Source organism: Crocodylus siamensis, chromosome 2 (genome assembly GCF_052110815.1).
Source record: "Crocodylus siamensis isolate JL-2025a chromosome 2, ASM5211081v1, whole genome shotgun sequence".
Classification (NCBI taxonomy): Eukaryota; Metazoa; Chordata; order Crocodylia; family Crocodylidae; genus Crocodylus; species Crocodylus siamensis.
Genome location: NC_143396.1, coordinates 272,780,906 through 272,806,993, shown reverse-complemented (window position 1 = coordinate 272,806,993; position 26,088 = coordinate 272,780,906). Strand labels below are relative to the sequence as shown.

General features: G+C 46.0%; 2 protein-coding genes across 4 annotated transcripts in view; one reads left to right on the top strand and one right to left on the bottom strand.

Moving 5' to 3' along the window:
* DEGS2 (delta 4-desaturase, sphingolipid 2) overlaps positions 1–6,029 on the top strand; it is a 28,386-nt gene extending 22,357 nt beyond the window's left edge. Inside the window, exon 3 of the mRNA XM_090034013.1 lies at positions 1,982–6,029. Within this exon, the coding sequence (XP_089890139.1) occupies positions 1,982–2,128 (147 nt within the window). The 3' untranslated portion in view covers positions 2,129–6,029. The remainder of the gene's footprint in view (positions 1–1,981) is intronic.
* Positions 6,030–6,169: 140 nt separating this feature from the next.
* EVL (Enah/Vasp-like) overlaps positions 6,170–26,088 on the bottom strand; it is a 206,019-nt gene continuing 186,100 nt past the window's right edge. For 2 of the 3 annotated variants that reach the window (XM_090034011.1, XM_090034010.1), the window contains 7 exons: positions 16,949–17,009; positions 15,300–15,363; positions 12,080–12,146; positions 11,911–11,973; positions 9,626–9,692; positions 7,413–7,470; positions 6,170–6,778 (listed from right to left, as the gene is read on the bottom strand). In XM_090034011.1, the coding sequence (XP_089890137.1) occupies positions 6,741–6,778; positions 7,413–7,470; positions 9,626–9,692; positions 11,911–11,973; positions 12,080–12,146; positions 15,300–15,363; positions 16,949–17,009 (418 nt within the window). In that variant the 3' untranslated portion in view covers positions 6,170–6,740. The remainder of the gene's footprint in view (positions 6,779–7,412; positions 7,471–9,625; positions 9,693–11,910; positions 11,974–12,079; positions 12,147–15,299; positions 15,364–16,948; positions 17,010–26,088) is intronic. The other variant, XM_090034012.1, reaches the window with a different exon arrangement.

The following is a 26,088-nucleotide window of genomic DNA, read 5'->3' as shown; positions in this document are numbered from 1 at the left end:
GTAGATGCTTACTGTGCGGTAATTTGCTGTAATCATGAGTCATTTTGCTACCTGTAAATACAATTAGCAGATTTACTTGTGAGTAATTACTGTGCACTATGGCAAGTGTAGATGGCCAACCAGGAGCAAATTTGGCCCCCGTCAGCTGGGCAGCAGGGAGCGGGAGATTGCTCCCTGCCCCTGGGAGCTGCCTGCTACTACAGCCTGGGCAGGTACAATGTCCTCTTGCCCTGGCAGCTGGGAGCTCCTAGGCCCTGCTGTGCAAATGCAGATCAGGGGCTGGGAGCTCCCGAGGGCAGGGAGCAATCTCCCAGCCCCTTCCAGGAGATGGATGTCTCCTTGCCCCATGTGTCCTACCAGCTCCTGGGCTAGAGCTCCCCCTGGCTGCTGCATAGGGCTGGTGCAGCACCAGTGGGGGAAGGAGCAGGCTGAAAGCAGGAGACTCTGCTCCTGCTTTCCTGCATGTGTGGACACCTGCCTGGGCTGGGTTTACTCTGGAGTAAATTGCTCTAGAGTAAACCCACCCTGGAGCATTTGCATGTGTAGATGTGCACAAGGAGCACAGCAGGTAGCTGAAAGTGATCTCGCTGATTATCAGATTTCTGCTCAAGTAGTAGGGGTAGGATGAAGTAGAAGACAGCACACAGCTTAGATTCAGGAGGATTTTAGAACACTGCTGTAATCACAGATGGACAGTAGCTACTTTTTGTCCACTTTCCTGCTAAAACCATTAAGGTTTAATCTGACTATTGTTTCAGTTGGTTGGGGTTTTTTTTCATTCTCAAACCTGTAAATTAAGCTGTGAATAAGGAGGGCAGCCTACATGGCCCTTTACTAAGCACTTTGTAGAGCTGTGGGTGAGCAGAGAGAAGCTTAATTAGGGATTTGAGATTAGTCAGCATTTTTGCTGCATGCCCAGTAATGGCACTGATGGGGAGATGGCTGCAGCCAGCTGTATTTGGTCACTTCTGCACTGGTTTGTGCAATCGCTAAAGTGAGGTGACAGTACCTGAACTTGTAACTATTGTGGTGATATCTGAGATATGGATAAGCACATCCTGAGGAATAAATTTGGAGCAACTAGCCTGACTGTCAGTAAAATGAAGCAGGCTGGGCATTTGAAAGCACGAGAAATGAACAGGCTCTGAAGTGAAAACATAGGCATCTAGAAGCACAACAAGCTTGGCTGTGATCTATTGGGGGGGTAAACTTGCCATTGTTAGGGCAGGGCTAGATAATTTGGGAGGGATTGCATCATGAGTTCCAAGTTTTAAACTGGGGTAGCCTAACATGCCACAGGCTAACCTGTTTCTCCCTGGCCTTGTCCAGTACTTGTTCTAATTTACCCTGAAGTAACAATTCAGAGACCGTCTCTTCCCTTCTCCGAAAATCCTAGGTTGGGGCTGCTGAATGTCAGGGACCAAAATCCAACGATCAGATTTAGGTTCTTCAAAGTTCTGAGGATGGAGCTGGATCAGCCCGTTGGAGACACAACACAGCTAAAAAAGCTCCAGCTGGATTCAAATGGACCTGAATTTTTACCAAAACTATTTTGGTTCTCAAAGTCCATGTATAAAACTAAACTAGATTTGACACTCACAGTAGCCCTTAAATAGTGAACCTGTGAAATAGTCCCACTAGATATTGCAGTTGAAATACTTGGTTTTGTTAGGGCAATCAAGAGAACGTGTAGCCAGAGTGCTTTGTAGTTGAAGTGGGCAAAATACTGTATGTGTACATGTTGAGTAGAAGGCGGCAAAGCTGGAACTTCTGCTCAGCACTTTTTGCTACAAGAACTAGCTGTCTAAAATGCAACAGCTCTCAGTACTGCAGCAGGTCTTGATCTGATGGAGTTTGATTTGTGCTACAGTAAGCCTTTCAGGCTACTTTTAAAGCTACAAGGAAGTGAAGCATAAACTGACCTAGAAAACAAAACTGGCCTTGGCAATGCTTGGCTAAATGGGTTTCTTTTTCTTTTCAGGTGAAGAAGATTGCAGCAGAATACTATGACAACCTTCCTCAGCACCAGTCTTGGGTTCGAGTTCTCTGGGATTTTGTTTTTGATGACACAATTGGCCCTTACTCAAGAGTTAAGAGAATATGTAAATTAGCAAGAGAAAACCTATAGATTTGTGTCATTTGCTTTTATTAATATAAATAATTTGATCCTAATTTCCCAAACTGAGTTTTCAGAGACTGCTGAAGAGCTGAAGTAACATTCTTATGTCTTCGGGTTTTATATAGGCAAAGAAATGTTGTTATGAAGCAACCAAAGGCATTAATATTAATTTTAGTGTAATGTAACTTTTACTAAAGGGTTGGGTTTTTTTGTGCTTATCCTGACAACACGTTACATATGCATGTGTTCCTGAAGGCAGGGGTGACTGGTGCCTCCTGAGTCTGGGGTGGGGGGGGATGGGGACAATTTGTGGGTGGGCCAAAAGCCCCATATCCACTCCTATACTTCTGTGCCACAGCTTAGTGCTCCCCCTTCCCCCCCAACATGCCTCCGGCCCGCATAGCAAAAAAGTTGCCCCGTCCTGCACGGTACCAAGTTGGAGGGCATGTGCCCCCGTGCCTCACCTACCAGTCACCTGTGCCTGAACAACATTGTCATCTGGGAACTTGTTAGGTCACAATCAAAAAACAAACAAACAAAACCCCCAACAAAGCAAAAAAAAACCCAAAGGAAAACCCAAGAAAATACATATCCCTTAATTTAAGGTCCTGAATTTTTGATGAGATTCAAGTGAGACCTGTTTTTATAAAGCAGAATGTTACAGGTTTTGGAGCACTGGAGAAATTTTCTTCAAACAGGTATTTGGCATACTATTATTGCAAGCAAACAGGAGTTGAATGCATGCCAAAGTCCCTGCTTTCTTGGCTGTATCCTTGCAGTACTCTTCCAGCCAAAATTCCTTGTTTCTGATTTCTGCAACTGGGTGGACAGCTGCACTCCTGTCACGTACCATATGTAGGAGAAGGTGGGGGAAATGACCCCAAAATGAAAGTGAAAGTAGATGAAATAACTGTAGAGCCCACTGCAATGTATGATAGCAAAACAGCAAAAATCTGTTCCTTCTAGTGGATTTCTGGTTTGAAAGTGAGCACTGGATTTCCATGTTCATGATCAGTGATACATGATCAGCTTCTTCAAATTAAAGGAAAGAAATCTTCCAAGCTACTTCCTTGCAAGGCTTTAATCTCAGTGCTGCTAAATCTGAGCCAGCAAACAATTCAGCTCATTCGATTTAGTTCTGCAGGGCTAATAGGAGAAACTAGAAGTACATTTACCATAGGCCATAGTCTCTAAGACCTTGAAGACAGCCAGGCTGCACAGCTTTTGGAAAAAAAGGTATCTTTTTGGTTTACGCTGCAGAGCAGAACCATGTTACAAGGCTCAGCTTTTCTAGACCTAGCGGAAGTGAAGAACGGTGGTACTAGAAGAGCATATACTGGAAACTAATGGTTTAGCATATCTGAGATGTAGCGGTTTCTAAATGTCGCATGAATACTGGCCATCTTAAGGGTCACTGAAGAACTTACTTGTGTCCTGATGTAAGCTTTGCAGAGGTAGTACAGGCTATACAGTTTTACACTGTTGCGTAACTAGAGATTGTCTTTGTCAGCAAGGATTAAGCAGAGGAATCGATCCATCCATCAGTATGTTGAGCATCTGTCAGCTATTTTGAATCGCCGCCCCTTGTCATCTCCGACATTCCTTCTGCTTTACCACTGGTTTGTATGCAAGGAGCAGTCTTTTCAAGGCAGTTCTAGAAGCCTGGCTCCAGTTATTTAACAGTATGTGTTCAACTGAGTTGATGCTTCTGTCAAACTCTTAGACCAACTTGGATCTAAATGTGGGCTATGGTAATTCTTTGAACAGCACTAAATGTACAGTATAACCAGCTTGGTGAAGTTCTTACTCCAGCAAGTAGTGTTTGACAACTGGGTAAAAATGGACTTTTAGTAAGAGGTGAGAGTGGGGCTATTTGTGCTGAAACCCCAAGAAAATTTTAAGGTGAACTGCAAGGCAGGCGCTGTCTGCTCTGGTTGATTAGGCAGTTCTTTCCAAGTTGTACCACTGGCCAGCTTTTGCTTCCTTTCTGGAAAGAGCCTGTTTACTGCTATTCCAAATGGTATTTTTTAGCCAGACAGGCTCTATAAACTTGGAAGGTCACACTGGACTGCATGCCTAAAACAGAAGGGCTACACAATTTTTTGCAAGCTGGCTGCAGGAAGCACTGCAGCAATAGTAACTGGTCCTGGAGAATGTTTGACAGATTTAATAACCAAGTTCAGACAGTTGTCTTTCAACAGAAACCTATCAATGGTAGAAGATGATATCAGATTCTGCTCTTGTAAAGCTTATGAACTAAGTCAACTGGAAACTGAAGATTGTGGTTAGACTGGAAGAATGGGCCATTATTTTTACAAAGTATGACTGGGTGTACACTTTTGGACTTCAGCCACAGCTCTGAGAATAAAAGGCAAGTTCCCTGCATTAGTTTTCCTGCAGGCCATAGGACTTTAAGGCTCATATTATCACACTATTTCAATTTGTGCATTTAAAAAAAGACCCCAACACTGAGCCCATGCCATGGCAGTGACAAATTAGTAGTAGCAGGGAATTTAGAAGAGTGTCAACATGTATGACTGTTGACAAAACTGTTTTACAATTGCCAAGTAGCCTAGTGCTGAACAGGCCACAGCACTTGAGATTTCATAAACTAATGTCGGGGGATTGAAAGGGAGGTCCCGCAGGGAGGAAGTGTGAGGGCAAGCAGGAATGAATGAATTACAGGACTAAGACTGAGGTGGACTTATGGCAGAGGCAGGCAATTATTTTGGGCAGAGGGCCGCTTACCCAGTTTTGGCAGGCTGTTGAGGGCTGCATACGTAGCCCCGCCCCTTGACAGGTACCCCACCCCCTGGTCACCATCTTGGGACCAATGTCCTAGGGCCAGCAGGGGTCTGTGGAGCCGGGCTGGGCTGCACCAACAAGACGAGGGAGGAGCTGGCCCAGCTCCACAGAGCCCCTGCCAGCCAGGACCCCTGTACTCCTGCCACCCTGCTCTGGGCCCTGCCGGCGCTGGCCCTGGGACACCGGTGTGGGTCCCGTGTTTCCACTGGCTCCCTGCCCACTCACACCCAGTGCCCCCAGTACAGGTGGGGGGGGCAGCGTACAACCCTGACCCCCTGCTCACTGGCAGGGAAGAAACTGGTTCTGAGTGCAGGGAAAGCGGCCCCTCACCTGCCCCGTGGCCGGCGCTCCTTGCTGCAGTTGCTCGCAGCCCCCACAGAGCTGTCTGGAGGAGGCACAGGCAGCGCTGCATGGGCTGCAGGCGGCTGCAGTACAGGGCACCAGCCACGGGGCGGGTGAGGGACCGCTTTCCCTTCCCTGGGCCGCTTTTCCCCCCCGTCCTTCTCCCTTACCTGCAGTTCCAGCACAAGGCAGCCACATGGTCCCAGGCCAGAAGCCCCTGCTGTTGTGGGAGCCTGCTGGGCTTCCCTTGGGTCCTACTGTCATTTTTTAAAAGGAACCAAAGGCAGAGAAATATTAATTTTCTAAATTTTTTAGCAGCCCTGCAGGCTGGATAGAATGGTGTCGCAGGCTGGGGCCTGCAGGCCATATTTTGCCCACCCCCGACTTATGGTGTCTAAGAGGAGCCGTAGGCTTAAACAGTGCAGTGCAGTTCAAAAACTGTCGTACAATCCCTGTATTCTGACCAGATGAAGTTGCTAAGGCTATGAAGGACTCTGGAGACTGGTAGGCAGTATTTCTAGACGGCTGCTTGTGCCTGGGCAGAGTAAGAAAGTGGTGAGACAGGTGAGGCTGGCAAGTCTTGAAGCCTCTCTTGTGGATCTGCTGCAGAGCTGCTATAGTGCTTGCACTGAGAGCTGGTGTTCAGAGAGGGACAAGATATAAGCTGCCTGGTCTGTGAACCTGAAGCACTTGGTGTAGTTGTATTCCAAGGACAGACTAATGCAATAGTGATGTGCCTTGTCTGATCCTTATATTAAAAATAAATGTTATGTGGCTTTTTTTTTGGTAGTCAAGAGGCACCCTTACTGTTGTGTTCAGTGGTGCCAAGGGAAAACCTACTGGAGTGACACAGGAGACCAAAAGTACGAAGCTGCAGAGGCTAATAAACAAAACCAGCAGAGGGCCATGTGGACGATAAACAGTTTATTACCAATATGAACACAGATACTGTGGTGCACTGACGTACCGGTTTAATATTGTGATAACTGAGACAAAAAACTTTGTCATTTGACAATTGATGTGTCTCTGTTTCTTCTGGTGATGCCACAATACATTTCTGTTGGCAAAGGGGCTTCATTTACATTGCAGACTACTAATAAAATTACTTTGAAGTCATCTATTAAAAGCAAATGGTTCACATGTTGTCTTACCTACTACTAAAAAGAAATGTAATACATTTAAATAAGCAAATACAAAATACAAAAAAGGCTGACAAATCCAATGTGCAGTCAGATGAAATCTAAAAAATCCAGAAATTTAAAATTGAATATTCTTTTAGATTAAGACTTTTAAAATGAAGCAAATCCAAGGCAGCAGCAAGCTTCAAAGTGTGCTGAGTCTGCTAATAAAAAGGGTTTAAGAACAAAGACAGTGCAGGTGTCCTCTTGTTTCTCCATCTTGCATGACCTTGATACATTTAGAAATGATCCAGTCTTCTTAGCATCCTTAGTACCTTGCAGATACTGTGCAGTCATTATGTTGTACTGATTCTACTCAACTCCTGCCTTATGGCTAGAAAACCAAAGTGAAAGGTTAACCAATCATTTACTCCTAGAATGACTAAGTAAATGCAAAGGTGGTGACTGAGAGGTTTGCACCCTTAAACCGAAAGGGCCAGAAGTGTGGGATGGTAGATGAGAAAATTAAGAAAATGCAGGATAGAGTCCTAGGCCCCAGCCTTTCTCCCTACATTTTCTTATGTAGTTCTAACAGGTTTAAAATGTGTCCCCTCCAACTTATAGTTTGCTCCCCGTTCTTGCTTTCAGGCTTCCATTGATTTAACTGGGAGCTGCAGTATGTTATCTTATGTCACTATGTATATAGTGTCAGAACTGCAGTGTATTTTCAGAAAAAACAGACACATACACAATGCCTGTGCTTATACTTTTGGGGCACACTTCACTGCTCCATGACCAGGAGGGCATTTGTAGGAGAACCACAGCCCTTGAATGGTCACATCTCCCTACATGTATCTCTACTCTTACCTTCATTAAACTAATGCATATTTAAGAAAAGAGTTTTTCCAAGCAGCTATTAGAGGTACTTCCTGAAGCATTCACTGTAGTTCGTTCTGTCTTGTTTTGAACATGAATGAAATTTCACAGGATAAAAGGATCAAAATAAATGATTTTTTTCCATTCCTTACCGTCAATTATCTCTTCTTTCACTTTGTGTAACTCTCTTACAACTTCCTCCAATATTTCCTGAGAAAACAAAAGTGATCTGATCAGAATTTCCTTTTAATTTGTAGAAGAAAAAGCCTAGAGGCCAGACTTTATTCCACCTACTAGGTGGCTAAGTGGCCTTGGGTGCCTAAGTGCAATTCATTCCATTGCGTTCAAGTTTTGAAAATCCATTAATGCAGTAACTCTTATAACACACTGTCATCTAACCCATAAAATGAAGTGGCACAAAAACAGTGAGAAGAAGGAGGATGACCTACCTTTAAGAGCTTTTTAGGGACTTAAGTAGGTGGATACAGAATCACACTTAGCTGCCTAAATCTACTTCAACATCTAATTTATTTATGCACCTAATAGGTGACATAAAATCTGGCCCTAACTGATTCATGTCCTCTTTTCTTGGTTGGCCCACATAGAGATAAAAGCCTATTGCTGGTGGCAGCTAAATAAGTATATCCCTCTAGGTCAAGTTGAAAGAGATCTTAGATGTGATATATTACAGAACAGGGAACCATTGCTGTACAGACACTTTATCCTCTATGTGACTGTCTTCTTCTGAGTGTCAAGGGGCCACTATGATCCATTCTGCCTTACTCAGAGTCATAACAGAGGTCTTGCAGGGCTTGAGCAAACAGATGAGAGCCAAAAAAATCAAAGCTGAACACAAAAATCCTGTTTAATAGGACAGACTGTAGGTCTACCCTAGCCCAGTATCCTGTCTCACAAGTGGCAGAGAATAGAGGCTGAGGGTGAAGGTGAACAAGGTATGTCCAAAATTTTCCACACCGTGCTCCTCCCATTGTATTTAGAGACTGAGGAAGTTTGGATTCAGAGGCTGCTTTCCGCAAGTTAAATGCATGCCGCGTGCAAAAAAACTTATTTTTGTTAATTTTTTAGCCCGTGATTTAATAGCTGCATATCATAATCCCTGGCTCCGGTATTGGAAAAGACCCTACATAATAAGCCCCTATTTGCTTTCTGTATACCATTTCCTATTTGGTAAACCTCCATCATGCCCCCCTCAAGGATATCTTTCTCAGCTGAAAAGTGCTAGCCTATTTAGTGTCTTCTCACATGGAAGCTCCTCTAATCTCCCAGTCATCCTTGATGTTCTCCTTTGTACCTTTTTTACTTCTTCTGTCACCTTTTTGAGGACCAAAACTGCACGTAGTATTTGAGCTATGCATGGATCATAGATTTACAATGGGACATAAAAATACTTTTCATTTTGTTTATCATTCCCTTCTTAATAATTCCTAACACTTTATTTGCAGCCTTTTACTGCTGCTGAGATCTAAACTGATGTTTTTAGCAAACTATCTCCAGTGACAGCAAGATCTTTCCTGCATAGTAAAACTGAATGTAGAAGCTGTCATTGTGTGTTTTAGGTTATTTTTCCCCATGTGCATTACTTTGCACTTATCAACACTGAATTTAATTTGCCATTTTGTTGCCCCTTTGGTGAGATCCTTCTGTAGTTCTACATAGTCTGCCTGGGTCCTTAGCCACTCAATCATTTTATGTTTGTTCACCAGAGCGCCCCAAGGGATGACGAGGTCGAACGGTCATAAACTCCTGCAAGACCGTTTCAGGCTGGACATAAGGAAGAATTTCTTTACTGTCCGAGCCCCCAAGGTCTGGAACAGTCTGCCAGCGGAGGTGGTTCAAGCACCTACATTGAACACCTTCAAGAGTAAATTGGATGCTTATCTTGCTGGGATCCTACGACCCCAGCTGACTTCCTGCCCTTTGGGCAGGGGGCTGGACTCGATGATCTCCTGAGGTCCCTTCCAGCCCTGATGTCTATGAAATGTCATTTTGCGAACTTAGCCACTTTACTATTGACTGTCCCACAGCACTGGTCCTAACAGAGATCCCTGGTTTACTTGTTTCCATTTTGAATACTGACCATTTATACCCACTCTGTTTTCTGCCTAAGTCAATTTCTGATCCACAAGCAGATCTGCCCTTGAATCCTGCAACAATCGAAGTTCATTAAAAGTATTTGATGTGGGACTTTGTCCAAGGCTTTCTGGAAGTCCAGATACACTGTAGCAACTGGATGACCCTTATCCCTAGCTGCTGTTTTCATGTTGGCCAAACAACAGTTCTTCATATATAAAAGAAAGGAATTGTCAAAATACTACATAAGATTCCCAAGACCCCACTCACTCACCTGTTTCATTCGATCAAAATCTAAGGCATCCATAGCCACATCATTGCTGCTGCTTACTGGCTTCATCCTTGAGAGAGGGAGACAAAGGATAAAGCAGCAAATCAATTTTTTGCCAACACAACTGATCCCTGCTACCGCAGTCAGCAAATAGAAAAATTGCACATCCAGCTCTGAAATAAAGTTAATCTTTCTAATGTTCCACTGCTCCCTCTTGTGTCACTCTGCAGGATTTTGCAAAGCTGCTTCCTTACACCACTACACATCAAAAGATCTGCTTTTCTAACACTGAAATGCAGCAGAGGATAAAGACTCAGTGAAACCTTCTGTAGCCAACAATTTCTTGATCAGTAAAATGAAGCTAGATATTTTCACAGCTACGTTAGTGCACAGTCTTGATGGTTAATGTTTTGGGATGTTACTGTGCTGGAAAGTGGGGGGTGGGGAAGGAGGCAGGTGGCAGGATAGACTGCAGTTCAAGTATTGGAAAGTGGTGTCCTCCATGCCGGAATTTATTTTTCATAAATATCCACTCTTCTGACTGCAGATGCCTTCACCAGCTGCTAAGGTGAGGGTAACATTTAAAAGTGAAACTTGCTTCTCCTAAATGTACTAGCGAATGCAAGGGCACCCCACTCTTAGTTAGGCAGAGCCCATGTGCTAACAAGCTGTGTTCCTGCATCCTGAAAAATTTATGTTCTGTCCACTGGAGCCCTCTCTCTCTTCTTAGTTCTTGGCTTAGGCAGGACTGGCTTCACTGGGACTTGTGCCTGAGAAGGAGCTGTGATCAGGTCCTTTTGGGTTGATAGAGTTGATTAGTTATGCTATTCAAGTGAGCTCCAAGCAAAGCTAGGGATGTGTTTTACAAAAGCAGCCTGTGCTGGTTCAGCTTGAATTATGATAAAACACTGAGTACTTGGGGAAATGCCTTGCGTGCAGTAGACAAATGAGTGAACCGTCAGTGCAATTCCACATACTAGAATTAGAATAAAATAGAGTCCCCCTCGCTAAATGGACCCAGTGCTTTACCAGCTTTTTCTAAGTTTTTGCAAGGATGGGCAATACCATGATAATCTTGATCTACTGAACACTGGTACATGTACACAGACATCCATTGCATGGAAGCTTTGGGACAGATAAAAGAGGCCAAATTTGCCTTCAGTTATACTTGTGCATCTCCACATAAGCCAGTGAAACTTTGGGCAGGATTGGTCTTTAATACAGCTCTAAGTATGCACAGGCATTGGCTGCTGCCCATTTCTCTTTCTGTGGATTATTAGCCCTGTGATATGAAACAACTTTGTATAAAAGGCGGCACAGATTTTTGTACTGAATAATTGAGGGGCTGGACTCAAGGATCTTGAGCTCTTAATGTCTATGAAATCTATAATAGCAGTAATATCCTACTTGTTGCCAGAGCTCTCTACCATCCTAGCAAGCTATTTTTGGCCAAGGGCTGGGAAGCAGCTTTTTCCATGCCAGCTGATTTCTCCTTTTCTTTAAATATGTGTGATTGGCACCGTGTGTTAGGCCCATAATTTGACCATTGGATTTTGTTTGCTGGAGCGCTGCTGTAGACTACTTTGCTTTACAGCCTGTTTCTGTATTTGTCAGTACCCTCCCTGGCTTGGGGTTTTTCACAGGGTTAGCAGCAGAATCCTCTAAACCCTCTGCCACATGCAGTTTCCTTCTTCCTCTCTCTACACTGCAGTTGCAGAGATGGAGAAATAACCTCCATCGCCTGGCTGCAGACAGGCCCCTCATACAGGCTCTGCTTCTGAACTCCCTCTGGTATTGGGAAATGAAGGCTTCTCCTTTCAGAAAGGACCATCCTGCAAGTTCTGCTGGAACTCAATAAAGAGAACCTCTAGGTTCTTGCCCTTCCCAGGGCACAGCATATGCTCCCAGCCAATGCCAGGAACAAAAGTAGGGCCCTGATTCATAAAAGCACGAGTGTCTGCTGAACTTAAAGCATGTGCTCAGGTCCCAATGACTCCAACCTGCCCTTACCTGAATTGGGGCTCAAGGCTATATTCACAGAGCAGTTCACTGCTCTAGCATCTGCTCCCTTTGATATTAGACCTGCCAAATTCTAGTCCCACTTATATCTGCATAACCCCACTGAGACAAATACCTGGCTCAGAGTATATAAAGCAGCAGATAAGCAAATCACAACAGGATGAGTACAGATGACAATAACGACAGAATGTTAGTGCTGAATGCAGGATGACATGATTTTTTCAAAGGATAAGCTGAGATAGTTAAGATGCCAGAGCATTTTTCGGTACCTAAAAGGTGGTTGAGATTGTACTGGGCTCTTAACATCTGGACTCTTCGTCACTGATGGATTTCTATGGCAATGGAATGAAATAAGACGTGAATTGAGTACGTTATAATGATAGTGTGATTACAGTCCAGACCTTGCAGCTGACCTATAAAGCAACCAGGGCAGCTCACCTAGAGAGTAATGAAGATACAGGCTTTTCAACAGAATTGCTTCTTTCCCATGGCTTCTTCCCCGGTTCTGTAAAGTAAGCATGAAGAATTGTGGTATCTTATCCTGATTTTTTTTCTTTGCATAACAAAAACTTTAAATTGTTTTTTTTCTACCTTTGGTTTAATTGAATGTTAGGAACACGTGCTCCAGAGATATATATGAAGGAGCTCCTGGAAGCTAACAATAATGAACAGGAATGACTGCTTAAGTGTACCAATAGTAGCAAAATGTGCTTAGATGAAGATCACAAAGCTCTGTATTTTTTTACTTAATACTAAATAATTAAGTGCTTAAAAACTATGTGAATTTTGTTTAATAAAAAAATAATCCCTGTTAGAAATAAAGCATACAGTTTACAGAAACACAGTGCATACGGTTTTATTAATTCATTCATTTATTCATTTCTACTTTAAACGTTAAGTTCTAGAAAGACAAAAAGCGATAAAGGGCCTATTCTCTAAACTGGGACAGTGGGCTGCAGTGATATACACAAAGGACCCTGGAAATGGGTTACTGATAGGGTGACAATATTATTTTTAAGGAAATCTGGGACACTGCCCCCCCAACCCCCACCAGGCTGTTCCTTCTCCCCACTGGCTAGCAGCAGCGGTGGGGGACGACAACAGAGGGACTGCCCTTGGGGAAATGGGGTGAGCAAGGCCACAAAAACAGGTGGCTGGAGGTCAGCTGGGCAAGAGATCAGGAGGAGGAGGAGGAGGCCTGAGCTGGAGCCTGTTGCCGGAAGAAAGTAGACCGATTCCATGGGAAGTGTTAGTGCAACATGTGCATGTATCTGTGTATGTGTGTGTCTGTGTGTGCAGTTGCTGTGGATCCAGGCTGCTTTACTGGCATGTATGTGCGCCATGCCTGGTGTGGCTGCTTGACCATCATGGTTCAGTCTCCTCTTGCCTCTATCAGAACATTTCTTCCACACCCCCTTCTGCTCCCTCCTCACCCGCACTGCCTCTGCAACCCTCCACTCACTCCTCTCTCTCTTTCCCTCCCTCCTTCTCTCCAGCTTGGCCCCCTGCCACCCTCCCTGCAATGCATGCACACACACACATGTACTTGGTGGTAGCAAGGACTGGGCCTAGATGGGATGGGGGCAGCTGAGGCGGCAGTCCCAGGGCAGAGCCCAGAACCACACCCCCAAACATGGGTCCCCAGCAGCTGGGGGGGCAGGGGTGGAGGGACCCCCAGTCTCTTCATGGCAGGGGTACAAAGCATCCTGTTTCCCCACCCCCTGAGGAAGCCCCGCTGCAGCAGCTGCTCCCTGGTCCTGACTCTGCTGGGCTGCAAACAGGTGAACACACGTGTGAGCAGACATGCTCACAGCAGTGTTTTCCTTACACCCTGCCCTGCCCAATCTTGGCCTCAGGCAGGAGTGGTTCCCAGCCCAGTCTCCTCCCACCCCTGCACCTCCAGCCACTGCTCAGGAGGAGCCAGGGTGGGCAGTACAGAGGGGGAAGTGTCAGTCTGGGGCTTTTGTTTGAATTTCCACCAACTGGCTGAGGCAGCCTATGAAATCCGGGACTGTCCTGGCCAAGCCAGGACATATAGTCACCCTAGTTACTGAGCTGAAGCCACCACCAGAGGTCCCTGAACTTATAAAGTGTTCTACAAAATGCGAAAGGTGGAGAATCTGTCTGAGAAACTATCCTGCTAGGGAGATTCTGCTGATTGGTCTGACATGAGGCATAAATATACCATGTGAAGCATATGCCTAGGTTATGTCTCAAAAGCACAAAATATTTCCCTTGTAAAGGACATGGATGGCTCAGAAAAGACAGCCCAATAACAGCTATGCACATCACTACAGAGGATTTATTAACTATGGGCTGTATTACAGAACCCATTATATATGATCACAAAATCAGAGGCGAAAACTGTCAGGATTTTCTTGCCCTGAGACATTTAGGGTATGCATTTTATAATCATTCATGAATACCCGACTACAGGCCAATTTATTGTCATGCAACTCCAGGCAGTTACTGGGCTCAGCATCTTGAGAAGAAATAAGCCCCCTAACCTCATCTATATGATGCCTTCCTAACTGATCTTTCCTCCTTACTGAAAAAGCAGCAGACAGCCTGGCTTCTGTGTTCAGAAGTGATGCAGGATTGCGGATCACAAAGGACTCATTACATGCTCATTTCACTGCCGCCTCTTCTATTCCTTTTAGTTCTCGTGAGGCCCAGGACTGCTGCATGGCAGTCTCTGCACAGCTTGCAGCTGATTTGTTATTTGGAGTCTCTTGCTTTCATTTATGATCAGAGTCCTAGCAGTTTCCCAGGGCCAGCTGGACACATGTATAAGCTCTTAGAAACATTCTACAGGCAGCTGAAACCTAAACCAGCACCTCTTTCCATGACGTACTACCTGGGAGCACTGCACTTTTTGTTACATCTGGATGGGAAAGGGAGGGAGGGAGGGTGAGAGGGAGAAGGGGTGAACAGCCTGCTTGGTGCCCAGCTGCCAGCCTCCACTCTGGGTCTTGGGGCACTGGTGGGTACCCACTGGGAATCCATCCACCTGCCCTTGCCAGACCCAGAGATGGGCTCATTTCAACCCCACCTTCCAGCAGACCTAAGCCAATTCCTGAGACTCCCACTGGAGCAAGGCCCTTCATCTCTAGCCCACCTTACCTCTCCTCTGGGTTGAGAGGGAGAGAGGGGAGGGAAAGGGGATCTGGGATGTAGTGTCAAAATCCTGGCAGCAGGGTTAGGGTCCTCCCTACTCTCAACGGCCCTCCTGGCTGGTGCTAGAGGAGGCTTCAGCTTTCTAAAACAGGAATGGCAAAGGGGCACGTATGCATTTCACTCAGAAACCTTTTCATTGCTACTCCTGTCTGCAGACAAACATCATCTGATGAACCAAGGCACAGATCCTCAAAGGCATTTAAGGCACCTAATTCCCACTGCCTTCTGGGTAAAGATAAGGAGACTAGCTCTTCTGTTTTTTATCTGGCCCTGGGAAAGAAATTTACATTCACCTTCCTTTTACTCAAATTCCCACTACAGACATATGACTCCAAACAGATTTGAAACCAAACTGACTTGAACAATTATGTGAGGAATGCCCCTTTACTCAGAGCTGGGACAGCGACCTCGCATCCCAATGGCAAGATGTCTGCCCTGAATGATGATAATGATAAACAACATGAATAATTACATTAAGTACCTGAAGAATTCTGCGGCTGGCTGGGACCTCGTGTAACGGGCAAAGGCGAGGTGCTAGCATCTTCCTAAACAAGAAAAAGAAAACAGTTCTTCATTTTTGGCTCCATAGTTTTAAAGAGAACTTGTGTTCCTGTGAACAGTGCTGAACCAGCAGTTCTGGAGCACGACATTCTTCTTTTAGCCAGTGATCAGTTGCAGCATGCATGGGATCAGGCCATGCTTCATACCAATACAGAACAGTCCTGGACTGCTGAAGTTATGTCATGCTCATGTGTTCATTTAGATGTTGGTCTCTGTACAAGCAAGGTGGGCTTTTCATGTAGCTGTTTTTCCACCAGGAACTGAGCCCACCAACATGGGTCACTGAGTGGGCAGCAACTGGTAACCAATTCCTACCTCCATGTCTCAAACACTTACTACATTCACCTCACCACTCAGGCTGGATTCAAACGTCTGACAAAGGTGCCTGCTACCACCCCCTATCCTAGGAGCTAATCAGTCCCCAAGTTTAGGAATGGTCTGTACTGTGAAAACTGAGCCTGACTAGAAAACACGAAACAAGATTTTAGTCCCCTATCCTCATGTATTTCCACTCATTTCAGTGGAATTACATAGACGTAACTAAGAGCAGGATTTGTTCCAATCTGTCTAACTATGGTGACAGCACTTTCAGATTTGCCACCCTACAAGTTAAGTAGCAGAATAAATAGTTTCAAAACATGGCTGAAATGTTGAGCACTAGTGGAGCAGTGCAAAACCCAACCTAATGTACTTGACATGTCAATATTATTTAGCAGCTCCCTAAAATGTGCTATGCTAAATAAGCCTGCTAAAATGTGGTTCATAAGCAGACTGAAGCTCCCATTTCATCTTCCTGAGAATGTGTGCAGCATATGGCCAGAATGGCTAAAACAAAAATGCATCAAAATTACTGGCCCTTCCCACTTGCCCAACTGGTTTTAATCTATTAAACTGAAACATATGTGTCCCTGATAGTATAGAAAGTATGACTAAGATATGCTATGGCTCCTGAATAGCCTAGTAGCTAAAGCACTTTCCCTCCCCCTCTGGGAAACCAGCTTTAAATGTAATTGGTGATCTGGAGTGACTTGATCTTTGCTTTACAGCGAGGACAGTACACCACTTTCCAAAGGCATCATACATAAATGAAGATACTGTTCAACGCAGCTAAAGTCTGGTGTTCTGGGAAGTCAAAAGTTTGAACAAAGACAGTAGACTGCATCTGAGAGGAGATACTGGAATTGTTACACCGCAGGCCGTGCATTTGAAGCAGCACAAATATTTTGGGTGAGGCAAGGGATGGGCAGGGCTCTTTTACTCTGAAGACACTTTTGTGAGGACAATGTGAAGAGACATCCATGGAAATGATTTGGACAATGCTGTATCTGTGAATAAGGAGATTCTGATTTCTAGGATATTCATACTGTGAAGTTTTGAAGCAAATGAATTTAGCCTGTGGCTGCCTGAATGTACAGCAGCAGCAAACCAGCATTTACTTGTCATGCGATGGTGCATGCAGATATCACATTTCAGGCTTTCAGGGGCTGCAACCTGTTTGCTGGATCAAGAGACCCCTCATCCCCCCCTTTATGTTCACAAGCACATAACAATGGTAAACACTTCACTTACATTTTGGCTTTCCTCTTCCTTTTTGTCAGCTGGCTTGTCCGACTGAGATGCTGCTTTTCTCCTTGACACAAGTAAAAAGCAGGACATAATGATCAACACTTTAAAAAGTACATTTCCTACATAAGGCATCAATCTTCAAATGCGGAGAGACTGGTTCAGGTGTTAGCAGGGACTATTTTTTATTTTTGCAGAATGTCTTTGACAAGACACTGCTAAGTGGCATGGGCTGCACAGGGTTTGCACTAGGTCTCTATAAAATAAGAAAGATCTCAGTATTTTGAGACAAGGTTCCACATGGCAGTAAGGGGTTTGGCAGAATAAAGGAACAGGAGGGAGGGAATTCAACTGCATGTGACAGAGAATCCAAGAGGCGGTTTTACTCCAGATGCAGGGCACAGGAACTGGCTGCATCTATAACAAGAAGTGCTGGCTCAGAGGCTACTTGGGTCCATGATGTTCTCATACAGGAGACAACTGTCCCCTTAAAATACATATGAAGACTGGATATCCCATGTACCAAACTCAAGCATCCTGCACCCCCAGCCCTGACACACGGAGAGAATGTCATCGGTCTGAGGACCTGCACACATGCTGGGAGATGGGTGAAAGAACCATTTCTCACAGGGCATTCACAGGCAAGCCATTACACCTTGTGGCACATTAACATTTCTGCTGTCTGGATCCCTACTGAACATGGACTCCAGGGCCAGATCCAGATGTGCAGGCAAGTGCAGTTTGTGGTGCCGCAAACCTCTTTGTGGTACCATAAATCACATACCTGGCACATTAATGGGGGCAAAAAAAACCCCACTGGAAAAAAAACAGCCAAAAAAAAAGCAGCACAGCACAACGCACAGGAGTGTGCACCAGCAGACACTGAAGCTCAGTTCTCCCAGGAGACGCCCTGGCTGCCGGTCAGAACGTCTCCCCCCGTCTATTTCCACCCTGGCTCCTCCAGCACGCTGGGAGCTGGAAGGAGTGGGGAAATGGTAGTTTTCCTGAAGTGGGGCACTCTGTCCTTGCACCAAAGCACACGTGCAAGGGCATGCATGGTGGCAAAAAGTAGCTGCAAAAATTTATGCTGCTACTTTTTTTGCCACTGGAAGCACACACCCCTGCATGTGGGGATGTCCCCCAGGGTAGGAGTGGATGAGGACAGACTGGTTGTGTGGAAGCAGGAATGGGTCACAGTGCAAGGACGTGGGCTTCCCTGTAGATAACACTTTCCCACTTGGGATACTATGAGTTTTGCAGTGCCCCAAGTTCAATTCAAAGGCCCTGGAATGATTAAGCCCCTGGCACCTGTAGCATTCATGCTCTTTGTAGGAAGCTGAATAAAGCATATCTGAATTGAGGCCCACAGTCTGTGCTGCTTAGTCAGCCTGAGACTGTCCAAGATTAACCAGGTTACAAAAGCTATGATTTATATGGGAACAATCCCGCACAGGCAGGGGCATTGAACAGCAGCCTAACACAGCAAAAGCCGTGTTATCCTGCAGTTTACCAACTGGAATGCTCCTAGTGCACCTGATGCAGCATATGGGATTAACCAGCATCCCCCATGTAACTGTATGTTACTTCAATCTTAGCCTTCTAGTACCTATAGGGACATGGAATAACTTTACCACAAAAGGCCAGGGAAGTGGCAAGGGGGCAGTCTGCAACGGCTGTGGCTGGTCCCAGCTCTGAGGCTTAGGACATAAAGACTGCCTAATGCTAGTATTTATATATCTAGGCTCCTTAGGAAGGTGGCAGTGAGGGAGTAAAGGACAAAGGCGTCAACACAAGGGGAATTCATCCTGCATTAGCCAGAGTTGCCTCTGAGGATTCCTGCTGTTTTCCCTGTGGGAGGAACAAGCCATAATAGCTCCTGCCTGAAGAATTGGGACTACTCCCTTTCTCCTCTTTCTCTTGTAGTACATTGGCCAAAACTGGCCAAGGTCATTCCCAAGGACAAGATTGCCTGATTCTCAAGTGCTTCTTTGCATCTAAAAACACTGAAGAAAATTAACTCACATGCTCAGGGTGGGGGGAAATCCAGACTGTTGGGAGCTTTATGTATACTGTGCACAACACCCAGTGCTTGCCTAGTGTTCTGCATCTCCCAAGTGCTTTGCAAACATTGTTAGTGAGCCCTATCACCGCATACACCGAGGTTACATCAGTTTAACTCGGTGGATGTGAACGCAACTCATTCCTGACTTGCACCAGCATAACTGAAAGCCAAATCAGGCCCTGTGAATATTCAAAGCATGGACCATACTCTATGAAAAGACAACCTAGGACCAGCTAGGATCCTTCCTTCCCTCATTCTTTACCCCCAACCCTGCTTCCTAGCACATGCCCGCCTTTTGATTTTGAAACAAGACACATAGATGATCATTGCTATGCAACCAGTAGTAATGAGACAGAGGAGATCACCAAGGTCACTTCACATTAACTGATGATTGTTTCCTATTGGAAGGGCTGTGCTGTGTCCTGTGAATGCTATGTGGCAGCTGTAGGAGAATCCATCTTATCTGGGCATAAGGGCTCTCAGCGAGAAAACCTGAAGGACATCTGATATGCTAGTGTTGATTACTAGGAGGAATGAGGCTCCACTTGACCTTAGCTGCATTGACTGTCATTCAGGGAATGCTCCTCCACCTGCAGAAGTCACTTTTCTTGTTGCCAGAGGCCTCTTGCACCAATCTGGGAGGTCATGCAGACAGGCAACACTCATTTCATCTCACTGAAGAAAAATAAAACCCCATGCTACTTCATAATTACCTCCTAGTTTCAGAACTCTTTAACAACTGGGCAGGAAAGTTGTGAAAGGATTTTTTTCCTTACAGACTCATAGGGAAATAGGGTGGAAGAGACCTTGAGAGGTCACCTAGCCCAATTCCCTGTACACAGTGGATTGTCTCTGTCATCCATGATATCTCTAGACCAGTGGGGGTCAACCTTTTTTGGCAGGCATTGCACAAATTAGCCCCACAACCTAAGTTTCACTGTGATCCCCTTCCCTTGCCCAATATGCTTCTCTGCTTTCTGCTCCCAACTCTGTGCTCCCTGCCCAATGTCTTGCAGCGCTTTCTGCTTCCTGCCCTATCAGCTGCTGTGCTGCCTATCCTCCCCTCCCCACTGATCTACCATGTATGCCACACAGAAGCTGCCTGTGGCACTTGTGGTACTCATGCTGTAAGGATGGCTGCCCCTGCTCTAATAAAGAAACTGGAAATGCTGGGGACTGAACCTGGACCTCATATATGCACAGCATAACAAGCTATGGAAACACAGACTAGACAGAAGTACTATAAGGTGGATACATAACTGGTTGGATCATCGTGCTCAATGAGTAGTCCTCAATGGCTCAATGTCCAGTTGGGAGGAGGTATCAAGTGGGGCTCCCCAGGGGTCTGTCCTAGGTCCAGTATTGTTTAACATCTTCATTAATGATTTAGATGATGGGATAGAGTGCACACTTAGCAAACTTGTGGATGACACCAAGTTGGGTGGAGGTGCAGACACTCTGGAGGGCAGGGGTAGGATCCAGAATTACCTGGAGAGACTGGAAAAATTGTCCGCAATCAACCAGATACACTGGGGACGGAATAAATGCATGCACAAATATGACTGGGGAACAATTGGCTAGGCTGCAATACTATGGAAAAAGACCTGGGGATTACAGTTGACCATAAACTGAATATAAGCCAACAATATGCTCCTGCTGCAAAAAAGACAACAGCATACTGGTTTAACGTAAGTGTCTCTTGCAAATCAAGGGAAGTGATTCTTTTATTTTATTCAGCACTGGTTCTTATGTGGTGAGGCCTCGCTTGGACTGCTGTACCCAGTATTGTGCTCCACACTTTAAGAATGTGGAGAGTCCAGCAGAGAGTGATAAAAATTATTTGAGGCCTGGGAAGCATGATTTATGAGGACAGACTGAAGGAACTAGGGCTATTTAATCTGGAGAAGAGAAGACTGAGGAGAGCCTGACAACAGTCTTCAAATACCTGAAGGGTGATTACAGAGAGGATGAAGATAGATTGTTTTCTGTGGCAGTAGCGGACAGGAGTAGGAGCAATGGCCTCAAGTTGCAGCAGAGGAAATGTAGCTTGGCCATCAGGAAGAACTTTCTACCTACAGGAGTGGTCAAGCATTGGAACAGTCTACCTAGAGAAATTAAAAAATCTCCATCCCTGGGCATTTTCAAGAGCAGATTAGAAAACTGGGATGAGTTAGCCAGGGATGATTTTGCCTTGAGCAGGGGATTAGATTAGATGACCTTGCAAGGTCCCCTTCTTTCCTATAGTCCTCTACCATGGAGCTACATCTCCAAGTAAAAAAAGATGTTTCTTGTTCAACATGGAGCTCCAACTCATAACCCTGTGATAAGTGTTGGTCAGGTACTAGCCTGCAGCTGGTAGGAAAAGCCTCAGAGGTTTCCAAGTAAGAGTCTCCACAGATCCTAAATAAGCATGCGATTTAAATGTAACATTTTATATGACTGGTGCATGACTGTGTGTCTGCAAAAGGGGGTGGTGGACAAAGAACACAGGGGGAACAAAGGAAATAAGTAGAGTTGGGGGGGAGGAAATATTTACAGATTTTTAATAGCTTTACTGTTTTTGATATTTCCAGGGCATGCCAAGTACAGTCACTGCTTAGAGCTCAGGCTTCTGCATCCACCATCCCTGACCCATGAGAGAATTATCTCCCCCTGTATATTGGTGCTAATGTTAGATTTAAATTCTGATATATGGTAGTAAACTCCACAGGGCTAGATGGGAAAGCTGGCTGTGAGCTTGTATTTTATTCTGCTTTGTTTGCACTTCTGAAGTGATGATCACAGCAGCTGCTATCCCAGGAACCACTAGACCTAGAAAGCAAAGCTTTACATCACTTGAACCCTTAGAATCCCAGCTTCTCAGCCACTTTGCCAGCTCTGCATAGATTCTACCCTCTGACCGTGCTCCTGAAAGTGTCATGTGGGACTTGTGTAGCATACACTTGTGTTAAACAAAAGGGGGCTTCCCTCCATATTGCTAGCCCTGCAAAAGCAATCCAAGATGTTAGCTACTGTTATGCCTTGTCATTGTGTGCATTCTTACCTGTAATAATGTTTCTGCCAGCCAAATTAAGCCCTCACTGACACCTGTGTAACCGCACTTACTTCGGCTTATTTTCCCAGGAACACCAGTGCCCTCCCATGCATTGCAATGCGCTGTACCAGGGGAATTCAGCAAACAATTCTGCTGCTGGCCTGCCAGGTGGAAGAGCACCACCGCTCTCAGGGGTACTGACTGCAGCACAAACAGGAGAGAAACGAAAGGAAAACTCCTTTTTGCCCCCAGAGTGAGGTGATCTGACTTTGAACACAGAAGATCCAGATGTGTTGCCTAAGAGAGGCCACATTTATCTAGCCGTATTTTAGAATAAAACCCTGCACTAAGGTTTACATGTGTGAGGATGTGTCTTTCTGCTCAGAAGTGTTTCTACTAGGAATCTGCCTCTCTCCCCTGGCAGGCATTGGCTCCAATACTAAGCATACTTACAAAAGTTTTACATTTCAGTGGAGCTAGTCGTCTTACCCCAGCACAAAGTGAAATCAGGGTCTGGCCTACTGAATCCAGTGCTTTAATTCTAAGACATATGACAAAATATGTAGCAAGAGGCAATATGGCAGCAAGAGGGCACAGCAGCCCCCCTGGCTCTACAGGGATCTAGCAGACCTCCTGAGGCCAAAAAGAAACGCCTACAAAGGATGGAGGATGGGATTCACCTCCAAGGAGGATTATTCTGCACTGGTCCGGTCCTGCAGGGAGCAAACCAGGAAAGCCAAGGCTGCAACTGAACTCCAACTAGCTTTGAGCATCAAGGACAATAAAAAGTCCTTTTTCAGATATGTGGGGAGCTGGAGGAAAAGCAAGGGCAACACGGCTGAACCAGATGGGGCAACTGACGCCCAGGAAAAAGCCAACCTATTAAATGGGTATTTGCGTCAGTTTTTCATCAGTCCCATGGGACGCCCATGCCCGCTACGGGACAGGGAGGTCGGGTGAGGGAGATCCCCTGCCCTCCATTAATGCTGACTTTGTGAAGGATCACCTTGAGAGGCTAGATACCTTCAAGTCAGCCGGCCCTGACAATCTACACCCCAGGGTACTCAAGGAGCTGGCGAGCGTCATAGCCCAGCCCCTAGCACGGATCTTTGAGAGCCAACTTCCTAAGGGATAGCCAGCACGGGTTTGTTGCAGGTAGGTCTTGCTTGACCAATCTCATCTCCTTCTACGACCAGGTGACCTATCACCTGGACAAGGGAGAAGAGATTGATGTCATATATCTTAACTTTAAAAAAGCCTTTGATCTCGTATCCCATGATCAACTCTTGGCGAAACTGACCAATTGTAGCCTTGGTTCCACCGGCTGGGAAATTGGCTCCGTGGTCAGACCCAGAGGGTAGTTATTGATGGAAGTCCCCCCATGGCTCTGTCCTTGGACCCAAATTGTTCAACATCTTCATTAATGATGTGGACACTGGAGTCAGGAACGGACTGGCCAAGTTAGCCGATGACACCAAACTTTGGGGCAAAGCATCCACGCCAGAAGACAGGCAGGTGATCCAGCTGACCTGGACAGGCTCAGCAAATGGGCAGACGAGAACCTGATGGTGTTTAACACCGAAAAATGCAAGGTTCTCCACCTTGGGAGGAAAAACCTGCAGCATCCTTATAGGCTCGGCAGTGCTACGCTGGCTAGCACTACGGAAGAAAGAGACTTGGGGGTCGTCACTGACCACAAGATGAACATGAGCCTGCAATGTAATGCTGCGGCTAGTAAAGTGACCAAAATGCTGGCTTGCATCCATAGATGCTTCTCAAGCAAATCCCGGGACGTCATTCTCCCCTTGTACTCAGCCTTAGTGAGGCCGCAGCTTGAGTACTGCGTCCAGTTTTGGGCTCCACAATTCAAAAAGGATGTGGAGAAGCTTGAGAGTCCAGAGAAGAGCCACACGCAAGATCAGAGGTCAGGAAAACAGACCTTACGATGACAGGCTGAGAGCCATGGGGCTCTTTAGCCTGGAAAAGCGCAGGCTCAGGGGTGATCTGGTGGCCACCTACAAGTTTATCGGGGTGACCACCAGGATCTGGGGGAACATTTATTCACCAGACCGCCCCAAGGGATGACAAGGTTGAATGGTCATAAACTACTACAAGACCGTTTCAGGCTGGACATAAGGAAGGAGTTCTCTACTGTCCGAGCCCCCAAGGTCTGGAACAGTCTGCCAGCGGAGGTGGTTCAAGCGCCTACATTGAACACCTTCAAGAGCAAGTTGGATGCTTATCTTGCTGGGATCCTATGACCCCAGCTGACTTCCTGCCCTCTGGGTGGGAGGCTGGACTCGATGATCTTCCGAGGTCCCTTCCAGCCCTAATGTCTATGAAATCTATGAAAATTGTAGACTCAGTGTGTTATACCAGTATCCATTCTACAGACAACACTGCACATTTGCATAGCGCTTTATGTATCACCCAATGTGTGATAGCTACGTTCTGCCCAGGCAAGAGAAACACTTAGGTGAATTTGCCTAAAAGACATGTTGGACCAGTAATATTTTAGCAGCACCAATATGAAGGGAGAAAAATTGTCGAGCCTGGTGTTGTATCAGTAATAATGGAGAGGAGACTTTAAAGCAGTAGAGAGAGTTTGTGTAACAGGAGAAACATTATCAGGGAACTTTTTATTGCACAGGCCGTAGCTAGCTGGCAGCCAGGGGTGGGAGGAACATTTAAGGAAAGGGAAAAGAAAGGAAAAAAGTATAAACCTGGTTCAAATTAAAAATGTAGTCCCTTTGCCAGGTGGACTTGTAGATCCAACTGCTGAAATGGGGGTTTGTATCTTGCAGCATAAGAATGCCTTAATTTCCGTGAAGTTGCATGGATGTATCGATAGGTAAAATGATGCATTTATATTACTTTTTTTTTTTTTTTTAAACTGTTCTGAGAGACTTCTGGGCTAAGTACAGATGGTCAGAAAGCCTGAGGCTGAACTGATTGAACCTAGAGATTCTTCCCTTCCAGGTTCCCAACCCCTTGCCTTAGCTGCTGCGAGTCTCAGGGGTAGCCCAGGGAGAGAAGGGAAATTCCTCTACTCCCCTGCATTAGTTTTGCCTCAGACTTGTAGCAGCTATGGCAAAACCAGTGGTGGAGAAGCAGTGCCATAACAAGCAGGGGGCAAGCAGGGAGACCGCCCTGGGTGCTGAGGCAAAAGGGTGCCAACAGGTGCTGCCCAGCTGGGGTGGGGCATAGGATGGAGCCGCAAGCAGCTCATTGGGAGGGCGCGGGGACAGGGGAAGGGCGCCTCCCACTGCTCTATGAAGTCCCAGGCAAGGGGGGGAGGGGTGCCCCCCACATCTGTGGCAGGGTAAGAGCGGGCTGCCGCTGAGAGCTTTGCCCCGGGCACCAAACTTCCTTGCCATGGTACTGTGGAGGAGCAGGAGAATTTCCCTCCGCTCCTTGAAGCTGCCTGAGACTCGCAGCAGCTGAGGCAAGCAGCAATGTGTTTTGGGAGGGGAAGAATTCCCCTCAGCTCCCTGCGGCTGAGGAACCCTGGGCTGGGGGGGAGGAAGCTGCCCAAGGCAGGGGCTCCCTGGTGCCCCTGTGCTGGGCTTCATGGGCAAGCACATATCCTGAAGGTCTTTTTCTCCCTCTCTCCTGTGGCAGCACTGAAGCAATCAGCATCTGGGAAGGGGGAGGGGCCCCCACTACAGGGGCTTTCCCTCTCCCCACTGCTCTGTAAACCCTGGCTAGGGGCTTTCCCCTCCCCTCCCCCCTGGTCCCTGTGGGCTGACAGACACAGGCAGGCAGCAAGCTAAGGAGGAGAGGGGCAAAGCAGTCTGTGCTCCACTGGAACAGGCAGCATAGCTCAGGATTGCAAAGCATCCTGGGATGCTGGGGGACTGTGAATGAAGTTGAACCAGGAAGGGGACTGGGACAGACGTTCCATAAACTGGCTCGACCCAAATCAGTTACGTTTGATACTACATCCAACTAGGTTTACCTTAAACCAGTTTTGGCCATTTTGAAAGCAGCTTCTGTGTCCCGAACTTATGTTCTGTTACAGGTTTAAATCAGTTTCTGATCACTTAAACT